This window comes from Silene latifolia, chromosome Y (genome assembly GCF_048544455.1).
Source record: "Silene latifolia isolate original U9 population chromosome Y, ASM4854445v1, whole genome shotgun sequence".
Classification (NCBI taxonomy): Eukaryota; Viridiplantae; Streptophyta; class Magnoliopsida; order Caryophyllales; family Caryophyllaceae; genus Silene; species Silene latifolia.
The window spans coordinates 360649418-360660934 of NC_133538.1; the positions used below are offsets into that span (position 1 = coordinate 360649418).

The 11517-nt window shown below is 38.2% G+C and overlaps 1 protein-coding gene and 1 non-coding gene across 2 annotated transcripts; both read left to right on the top strand.

The window, feature by feature from the left end:
* Positions 1-969: 969 nt before the first annotated feature.
* On the top strand, positions 970-1545 carry LOC141631712 (putative mitochondrial protein AtMg00860). Its single transcript, XM_074444347.1, has one exon. The coding sequence runs from the start codon at positions 970-972 to the stop codon at positions 1543-1545; it is 576 nt and encodes a 191-aa protein (XP_074300448.1).
* A 9108-nt stretch (positions 1546-10653) lies between these two features.
* LOC141636604 (small nucleolar RNA R71) lies at positions 10654-10760 on the top strand. Its single transcript, XR_012541209.1, has one exon. It is a non-coding gene; the product is annotated as a small nucleolar RNA R71 (small nucleolar RNA).
* Positions 10761-11517: the final 757 nt, after the last annotated feature.

Here is an 11517-nt window from a genome sequence, read left to right on the forward strand (position 1 = left end):
TTCTCTGCAAATTCCAATATAGACATATACGAGTATCTACACCTACCTTTGTACTTTTCGATTCGGGTGCAATACACTCCTTTGTTTCTAAGAGTCATGTGACAACCTTGGGTTTGGGGGAGTTTGATAGTGTAAAGGAAGAGGTAGTGATAGCGTCAGGAGAGTCCATCACATGTACCAAGTTGTTTAGAGAAGTGTCGGTAATGGTTGGGGAGGTTGACTTCCCAGCCAATTTGTTTGAGTTTCCCTTAGCAAGCTTTAATGTGATACTAGGCATGTATTGGTTACAAAATTATAAGGCCAATATAGATTGTCATCAAAAGAAGGTTTTGTTAAAAAGGTCCTAAGGGAATTAGAGTGTCATACCATGGCTTTATGATTAAACCAAAGGTGAAAGTCATCAATGTAACTACGTTAAAGTCGTGTCTAAGAAGGGGTTGTCCCATGCTTTTGTGTCATGTGAGGGACACTAGAATAGAAGAACCTAGGGCTAGTGACATCCCCATAGTCAGGGAGTTTGATGATGTATTTCTAGAGGAGCTACAGGGATTACCTCCCAAGAGAGCCGTGGAGTTTCATATAGAACTAAAACCGAGGAAGGGACTTATATCTAAGGCCCTTTACCGGATGGGTCCATAGGAGTTGAAGGAATTAAATAAACAATTAAATGAGTTGTTGGATAAGGGTTATATTAGACCAAGTGTGTTCCTGCGAGGAGCACCACTTTTGTTTGTAAAGAAGAAGGAAGGTACCATAAGATTGTGTATCGACTCTAGAGAGTCGAACCGTGTCACCGTCAAGAATAAGTATTCGTTACCGAGGATAGATGACCTATTTGACAAACTGAGTGAAGCCTAGGTATTCTCCAAGATTGACTTGCGATTGGGTTCTCATCAATTGAAAATCAAGGATGCGAACATTCCCAAAACCGCTTTCCGATCGAGATATGGACACTATGAATATGTACTGATGCAGTTTGGACTAACCAATGCTCCGGCGGTCTTCATGGATTTGATGAACCGAGTCTTTAGTCCTTATTTGTTCAAGTTCGTGGTTGTGTTTATCGACGACATCTTGGTCTACTCAAAGACAAAGGAGGGACATGAAGAGCATTTAGGGATAGTGTTACAAACCATAAGAGATAACCAACTTTACGCCAAGTTGAGCAAGTGTGAATTTTGGCTAGAAAAGGTTGCCTTTTTAGGGAATGTGATATCCAAGGAAGGTATGGCGGTAGACCCAAGTAAGATCGAAGCCGTGTCAAGGTGGGAGTCACCCAAGAATGTGGTGAAAATAAGAAGCTTTTTGGGGTTGGCTGGTTATTATCGGAGATTCGCGAAGGACTTCTCCAAGATAGCAAGGCTTCTAACCGCTTTGATGAGAAAAGATATTCATTTCAAGTGGAAAGGAAGTTGTGAGACGGCATTCCTAACACTAAAGGAACGCTTGACCACCACTCCCATCTTCACTTTGCCAAATAGAAGTGAAAACGTAAAAGTTTATATCGATGCTTCCAAGAATGGGTTCGGGTGTGTGTTGATGTAAGAAGGTAAGGTTATGGCGTATGCCTCATGATAACTTAAGCCATATGAGGAGAATTATCTAACTCACGACTTAGAATTGGGTGTAGTGGTCTTCGCATTAAATATTTGAAGGCATTCCCTCTATGGGGCTACCACAAAGTGTTTTCCGACCATAAGATTTTGAAATATATCTAGACCCAAAAGGAATTGAATATGAGACAATGGAGATGGATCGAGTTAATCGATGATTACGACATGGAAATAGTATACCATAAAGGAAAGTCCAACGTGGTTGTCGATGCCTTGAGTAAAAAGTCAGTGCATTCCATTTGTACCGCCATATAAATTATGAAGTTGAAGGAAGAAGTGGGCAAGATGAGAATACATGTGATACAAAAGGGGGATGCTCTAAGTGATTTCATCATTGAGCCGGAATTGTAAAATGAGATCCGAGAAAAACAACTGGAAGATCCAAAGATCCGGGTGATGATAGGACGACATGTATTCGTTAGTTGGCATTGTCATTATTTTTAGCTCGTTTTACGTTGTACAATGGGCGTCCTTGATGGATATTTATTAATTTAAATGAAATTTAAATTAATGTTTAATTCATAAATGAATTAATTTTATCATTTTAAATTTGAATTTATTTTCTCAAGTTTATTTTATTGAAAATAGAGTAAATGTTTTGGTGAAATTTATTTGATTTGATTTGAAAAATGATATTGAATTTAAATCGTTTTAAAAAATTCGATATGAAAACTCGAGTTTTACGACGGTTTTTTAATGCGATTTTAGCCCGATTTCTAGCTCGATTTTAAACTCAATTTAAGCTCATTTTGGTCTCGATTTTCAATGACATTTTCGACCCATTTCGCACCTCATTTGGTCCCTTGTTCGGACCCTCCTACACATACCCTAACCCTTTCATTTTCCTCTCCAAAACAGCCCACAAACACGACATAAACAAGCAGCACAGTGCTCTGTTTTTGCGTGTTCTATACAGCCCATTTCGAGGCTTCAACCCGTCTCAAACCCATTTGGTTTACATATTTCAAATCTACACTCTTCCACGATTCCAAAACATATTTCAAATCAAATTTTTGTTGAGAAACGAAGTCACAATTCAAGTTTGAAAAATCGTGTTCGAGTTTGAAAAACGTGTTTGGAAAGCAATTTATATTCGTCCACAACGGCCCCTCGAGGCAAGATATACTAAAGATTACGACACTAGACTTTGTCAACGATACATGTAGGTTAAGGGTGCATATAATATCTCCCTCCTTTTCCTTTTTATTTACGTTTATTTGCTTTATTTCATTGTTTTATGCTTGTATAAGTCCGTCTTACTTTTTGAAGGGATCTGTAACGATTTTCAACAAATTTGAATTACAGAATTCTCAAGATCTCATGCATGTTAAATATTAAGATTAAATAAAAGGGGTGATTAGCAAACTTACTTGGATGCGTAAGAATTCCAATAATCAATATCTATCTATATTATTAAAGGAAGTTTTTTCAAGCAATTATAAAGACTCCAACATTTATAAAACGCCTTAGAGGAATATTATAATTGCATAACAATAAGATAAAGTAATAACAAATAATATAAAATATTTCAATGAGAATATTATCTTATGTAGAAACTAAGACAATTTTACATCTCTACATTTCCCATGGATAAATAAAACACTAAAAAGAGATTGTGTACCATTAGAATCATACTTTCAATCAAATTTGGATTTTGCTAATTGATATATATATATATATATATATATATATATATATATATATATATATATATATATATATATATATATATACTCCTCTCGTCCTCATCATACCCCTATAATTTTTTATCATTTATTCCATGCATCTTTTAATCATGTTTTTTTTTTACATTTGTTGTTTCTCCTTTTATTGTGAAACTATTGTTCGTGTTATCTTTATTGTATTCTAATGAATTTACTATGATCCTCTTTTTGTAGGACGTATATGTTAATCGCACACGAAGGTTATAACAAAGCTAAACAAAATTAGTTGCGCGTAAAAGTTCATGAAGTGGATTAAAGTTTATACTTACATTATTTTTCATCAAGAAAACGTAAGTTATGTCGTTTTATTGCATATGTGAAATTTGTGTATAATTTTATGTTATTTAAAGTAGATATTATTTCATCTTATTTATACGGTTGTCTTTCAAGTGACTCATTAATAATGGGTGACACGACACGCTTGGTTTTACAATTATATGTCAGTTTTGTTGATGACGGGGTTCGAACCCAAGTTATAAGTACTATCCATATGTAGAGTTTATGTGAATTACTCCATAAGAGTTATTTTGTAGCATATAGGTTGCTAATTGGGGTTTAAAGGTTATACATCCTTAATGTACAAGAGTAGATTTGTCAAAGTGACGAGTCAAGTCAAGTGAGTACGGGATTCCAGCACAATATGTGAGAAGGCACGATGGTTTAGAGTCAATCTAAACTTCGAATATAATTCAAGCCAAAAACATTCTTGGTCATTCTTTTTGTTGTATTGGCTTGAATTAAAATCATTATCTTACTCATGTAATATTAATATATATATATATATATATATATATATATATATATATATATATATATATATTATTATATATAAAAGAATATTTTGCGCATGTTAAAGAGCCCAATTCCTATATTTTTTTTTATCAATATTTGTAAATCCAATTTTCATGAATTACCATGCCCAAAAGACCAAAACATTGTATTATATAATACTTTATATAACACTGTTGTTGCCAATAATGGTAAATCTGTAATGAATGATTTGTGTTTTTTTTTTTCTGCATGTTCCTCCGTACTTATTATTTGACCAATGATAAAAAAAACGTATGCTCTATAAAAAAGTAAGGATCCTCACCATTTTTATAAAAAAATGGAGGTGCATTACTTATTAATGGTCCGGATCTAATTCTAGATAGATCGACTGGTTGAAAATACACTTGAGTAGGAAAAAGGTAAATGGATGAAATTTGATGTCCGTCGTTGTGCAACAAAGATAAATTTATAATTCCTAACTACAACTATAGATAGAGGTAGCAGGGTCGAACCACAGAGAGGCAGATGTAATTATTAGTTGTTTAATTTCTGTCTAAGGTAACGATTCTGTGGGGGTTGTTTTGAATTGGTCTATAACTAATGAGCAATAAACTAAAGAAATGTATAAAATCAAATTTAAAAGGAGTACTAAGATGATCGGTTCACTGTAGTTTCGGCAGCAACATACTAAGTAGGTCTGAAACAAACACATGAGGCGGGAAAACAAGAGGTCCTCTCGGTCCACTCTCAACAAGTAGTGTCTTTCGATCTCGCTACGGGTCCCTAATATCACTAGTACTGACTCTCATCCTAAAAAGTGACTAAAAATCTAAACTTTACCTATCTTTCGATCTTAGCATAGTTTAGTCATTTTAATTGGTAATCTAACAACTTTCCCTATCTTTCGATCTAATGGGTCGGTCATTTCTTGAGCATTCAACTAGTCGCGTGCACTCGATTCGTCAAATATAGAATTAAAATCAATTAAAACGAAGCAACACCTCACGTGGCCAGTCGATCGACCAGGGTGTGCGGTCGATCGACCGTGGCGCGATTTAGGTCGTATCATTCTACTGCCGGCTAATCTACATATTCCCTACATCCTAGCACGAGGTATTTAGCTACTCATGATATTGGTAAAAACAACAACAAGAATAACGAAATGGACTACTGAATTCATGCTTAAAATAGTTAAATAACAAATAACAATAAACAATAATTGGCTTCAGGAAATTAACTAGCAATTCTATACTATCAACGAAATATAAGCAATGAAACTGAATAAGAGCGAGAGAATACCGAACGAAATTGCAGAGAATAAAGATCCAGAAACCGAATGCAATTGTAAATTGTACGAAACAATATTGAAAACCCTAATTATTTGATATTCTAATACCTAAATAAAACTGAATGGAAACTGAATGATTAAAGCTTAATGTCAGGTTACGTTATATGGGAATATAACGTAACAACTTATTCCTAAACCTACAATACATTGGGCTTTCTTATTCTCGATCTTTTAATTCACGTCTGAAATAGCGGCTTGGTCGATCGACCACACAAGGCAGTCGATCGACTGAGGTATGCTGAACAGGAGTTCCTGTAAGTCGGGCTCTGGTCGATCGACCATAGGGTCCAGTCGATCGACTAGAGTAGCTGATAATGCGCTTTTAATTCTTCATAAAGTTGTATTTCAAGCTTCGAAACGCGCACCAAGTTCATTTCTCGAGTCTCTACTTCATGTCAAATGTAATGCAAGGTACTCAGGGATGGATTTAGCTCAATATCTACTCATTTCCGCATAAATCTGCAATATTCTGCAATATTACATAAAAATACGAAAGTAGACGAAATGGGGCAAATAGTAGCATAAACTACACAAATGAGCTCTGAAATGCGTGTAAAATGGGGTGTAAAACATCATATTTAAGACACGCATCAAACTTCCCCAAACCAAACCCTTGCATGTCCCCAAGCAAGAACTAGACTCAATCCTAAAACCTAATGGAACGAGTTCAAACTCAGAGCGAAATGCAAACTGTAAGGCCTAAACCAATTTAATGCAACAACCAACAATCAATTAGAATTGTGAATCATGCAAACGAGTTATGAAGGCGTCAAAAACTGCTGAACCGTCAACGATAGAGACTAATCAATATGGACTCTCACGGGTCGCTCAAATCACTCAATAAATACAGGTGAGTATATGTAAAAGATAGAAAGAATTTACTTTGTAGTGACTCTCACCTAACTACGACCTATAAGAACATGCCTGCAATATAATATGAAAATGATCTCTACAACCGTACATACGCATTCCAACCAAACAAATGACCATGACACATGCCGAGGTAGATAAAACATATGTGAGGTAATGGGCAGGAAGAGGCAAAACATTTATGAGAACGTGGAGGTACATGTGATCAAGCTAGTACCCTAACAAAACCATATGACAATATCCAACTTCTTGCTCAAAATCTTCGATGAGACCAGTGCTATTAGCAAGCACAAAACTCACAATCTCCGTAGTAATCAATCAACTAACTCCCCATAAGATACAAATGCAACATGGGAGCAAAAATCGCCATATAATAAAGACTTTGAATTATGCGAATTGATTTTTCTTTTCCTTCTCGGGCAGCAGTCGATCGACCAGGATGGTTAGTCGATCGACCATATCTACAGTACAGTACTCTCTTTCTTCTTTCTTTTTGAATCATTTTTCTTTTCTCCTCTTTTTTCCTTTCCAATTTTTTTCTTTCTTCTTTTCCCTTCCTTTCTTCATCTTCCCAACAACATATCAAAATGAGCATATGCCACCAAGAACATAGTAACAATACCAAAACTAGACTACTAGCTTCACAAGGGCAGGCTAAATATAGGATGTAGTAACGGGACAAAAAGGCTATTTTTGGCAGTGTGGAGCTTATGGGCAAAATGAATAAAGGAAAACCTCTACCACATGTGTCAACTAACCACAAACCGAATGGATACAGGTATTAAGCAGATCAAATTCATATTTTATGCATATTTATGTAACATGTCTCATAAGGAGAACTACTCACAATCCTAGATAAAATGGTCATGGATGTCACCAGGTATAGGCTCTAAATCTCAGAAATTGATGTAGTTTGCCAAAAATCAAAGTCAAGTTTCAAGTCCAGCAAATAATTTAACAAAAACTCGTAGACTATGCATATTTGATTCTACTAATAACATGTCGATTAGCAAGTCTTAGGCATAAACAGATGCAAATGCAATGTCATCATTGAAATACTACCGTTCCGACTCGACCTAAATGCTAAAATAAACGTTCATTTTTTGAATTTTTTTCAAATTTTTTCAATTTTTTTGAATTTTCTGTATATATAAGGGAAAATAAACAACAATGCAAGACAAATAATGTAAACGTGAATGCAAGCAAATGAAATGCAACGCAAAACCCTTCCCCAAACCAAATCGCACAATGTCCCCATTGTGCAAAATCATATAATGAAATAACAGGAAAACGGGAATTTGCGTAAATTAACTACATAAGGCATGAAGTACGAACTCGGAAACTCACAAGACTTTAAGCGCAGCAAAAAAGAAACCTCCCCAAACCAAATATGAGCTATGAGGTTTCAAAGAGCTAGCAAAGCTACCAATAAGTACATGAAAAGACAACAAATACCACGCATAAAACCAAGAAAGCAAAGTGGACGCGGTAATTATGTGCAAAAATTAAAAATGGAAGAAAACAGAAATATGGCGGAAAATAAAGAGGAGAGAAGACTCCCTTAAGTCCGCAAAATGACCAAACAAAGCAGGGGAAAGGTCGAAGACAGGTACAGCAGCGGGCAACGGTCGATCGACCACCTCACCCAGTCGATCGACCAGGATGTCAGGAACAGAAGCTCCTGGAACTGTGCAGCCAGTCGATCAACCATACAAACCAGTCGTTCGACTGGAATAGCTACTGCAACCGTCTGATTTCTTCGAATTAGCTCACTAACTTGAGCTAATATGGTCTATATACCTATAAAAGCACATAATAACGCGCCCAAAATTGCGCAAAACCCAAAGTAACCGACTAAAGTGTTTAAAATCCTAAGCAAACGTATTAAAATGCGAAGTCTTGCGCACACGAAAACAATAAAAAGTCTTAAAAAGAAATAAAATGAAAGTTTGAAAAAGCATGTGATCAACTAATAGTTGATCAAGAACGGCCACGGAATGGCCCACTTGGTCGGCTTCTGGCTACAAGAGGTAGCCTCAATAGTGCTTATCTCCTCAGCTGCACTCTTCTCAACTCCAACATCTGCAGGACTAAACGGATTAACAGATCGGACATCTTCCCACTCAATGACTTCCTCTAGCTCATCAAAGTCCAAGTCGGACTCCCTCACTTTGACTGGCTTATCTTCAAGCTCCTCATCAGTGCCATAGCTAAGACATCCTAAGCCGCCTCTTGAGAAGATTGGCTCCTGCATAGCTGGAGCAACATGCGGCTCTTCCTTCCCCAAACCAGCTCCTGCAATGTCTAAAACAGAGGAATCGTCCTCCACTTTGCTCCCAATCTGGGGCGGAGGGGTTACAACAGGAATAGGTTTAGAGACAGGCATATCAGGAAGCACAAAATATGATTTCTTTTCAGAAACCGTGTTACAAGTTATTGGCCACATGAGGTCTTTCTTCTTAGCAGTCTGGGCAAAGACAATAGAGTGTTTTCCTACTTTAAAGGTCAAAGTCCCTGAACACACATCTATAACTGCACCAGCAGTGTGCAGAAATGGTCTACCCAATATAATAGGAATGTGGGCATCCTCGGGCATATCTAGTACAACGAAGTCAACAGGGAAGAAAAACTTTCCTATTTGAACAGGAATGTCCTCTAAAACTCCTATTGGCTGGACCGCAGATCGGTCAGCCATCTGTACTGTCATGTTGGTAACTGCAAACTTAGTCAATTTGAGCTTCCTAGCAAGACTCAAGGGCATTACACTAATACTGGCTCCTAGGTCACACAAGGCCTTCTCAATAGAAAAGGTGCCAATACTACATGGAACTGAAAAATTACCCGGGTCTTCTAGCTTATGGGGTGCAGTATGGGTAAATAAGGGCATGATTCCATAGTGAGTGCGACAGTGTGAACAGTTTCAAGTGACTTCTTTTTAGATAAGAGTTGCTTCATGAATTTCATATAAGCAGGCACTTGATTGACTAACTCAAGAAAAGGAACTTGTACGTTTAAGCTACGAATAACATTTTCAAACTTATTAAACGATACATGTTCCTTCGTCGGCACCAATCTCTCTTAATAAGGAGCTGTAAGAAGTAACTTAGCCCTCTCCTCTAAATCTCTCATGCCGGCATCGGTGGACTTAGGCTGAAAGTCCACAGCCTTCTCCTTGTTGTAGCTTGACCCTTCTTCAGACCGTCTCAAATGTGAACCATTAATCGACAAAGGGTCGTATTTCGGAACCGGAATGGACCCATCAGCATTCGGGTCTTGCCTCAATATTTTCGGGGCAGTAGTACCCTGAAACAAGTGGTCCCTCAAGTTATCGGGCATCGGAGGACGAAAAGAATCACCTTCAGCAGCTTGGTCAGCCGATCGACTGAGTTCTAAAGTTCCAGAAGCAGTCTCTTTGCGCGGAATGGTCAATCGACTGGGTATGTCAATTGATCGACTGATATACCTGCTGATCGTCTTTTTCTTGTTACTGTTTGTTCCAGCTTTCTTTTAACTCGGTTACGCCTCATCTTTTCCAGCGACATCCTCAACCATAGCGGGCCCATCAAGGGTAGACCCACTCCTCAAGGTAATTGCATTTAAGGTCTCCTTTTGATCAGTTTGAGTCGGTAAATGTCCCGGAGCTCGAGTTGTATTCTTGCTAGCCAATTGGGCAATTTGGCTCTCCAACATCTTCATCCCGTCCTCTCTAGCTTGGGATTCTTTCAACAGCAAATTCTTTAACTCGGCAAGATCAGAACCTTAGGATTGTTGCTGCTGCGGCACATAGGGAGGTTTTTGAAACTGTTGTTGCTTATGAGGGGGCACATAGTTCTCACATTTGTTCTTTGTGGAGGTGTAGTTGGATTTAGGACATTTGGCTACTCAACCTCAAGTTTGGATGGACATTCGGCTCATAGTAAGTGTTCGTCTGCCTATAGTGTTGAAAGGCAGCACAAGACTCAAAGGGACTAGGACAATTGTCTGAAACATGTCCCTCGCCTCCACATCTTTTACGAGACAAAAGGACCGTCTCAAACAAAGATTTACATGGTAAATCCCTCCTTTTGAAGCTCCCCCAACTCGTACTTATCAAATCTCGCCGTGAGAGCCTCTAATGCACTACTGAGAAGGATATTCAGCAGCTCTCCTTTGATTTCCCCTGGAATTTCCATACTCAGCTTTATGGGTGGCCAAGTCATCAATGATCTTCCACCCCTTAGTTTCCCCCATATTCTCCTGGAATCTGCCACTAGTTGCCGCATCCAGGATAACTCTCTGATCGTCATAGAGCCCATTATAAAACTGATTGCATAGCCTCCATTTCTCAAACCCATGATGCGGAATGGTTCGCACCAGTTTCTTGAAACGGACCCACGCCTCATAGAAGTTCTCGTCAGGACCCTGTTTAAAGCTTGTGATCTGAGCTCTAATAGCATTCGTCTTCAAGGAAAAGAAATATTTCTTGTAGAATGCCTAGGCCAAAGAATTCCAGTCGGTGATCCCATTAGCAGCTCGATCCAGGTCTCTATACCACTCCCTTGCAGCATCACAGAGTGAGAATATAAATATAGTCTCCTTTACCTGGTCCTGGGTCACACCGGTCGGCGGGGGTATATAGCAGCAATAATCAATAAATATCTCCATATGCTTGGCTGCATCTTCATTTGCAGCTCCCCCGAATTGGTTTCTCTCAACCAAGTTGATATAAGATGGCTTCGGTTCGAATTTTCTATCAGCTCCCGGTAATTCGAACCCCTTATATAGATTTGCAGCTGTCGGTTCAGAGTGACTTGCTATAGTCGCTTCTTCAGCCATTACTAGAAAATCTGGAGATGTGACGGTCTCAGCTGATGAAGTGGAAATGGGAGATGAAGGTGGATCTTCCTCAAACAGCTCATTCTCGTAGTAACTAGACAGGGTACCCAGCTCTTCCTCTGTCGGCAATATCCTAGATGATCGTCTCAACTCGCGCAAAGTCTTCTCAATCTCAGGATTGAACAGTAGTTATTCACCACCCTGTGACCTGCGCATAAGAGGAAACTACAAAAAGAATATGAGAATAGCTTAAGGAACGAATGTCCCTTAAACTAAGAAACAGACTAAAATAAAACAACAAAAAATTAGAACAATTGCCTCCCCGGCAATGGCGCCAAAATTTGATGCCCGTCGTTGTGCACCAAAGATAAATTTA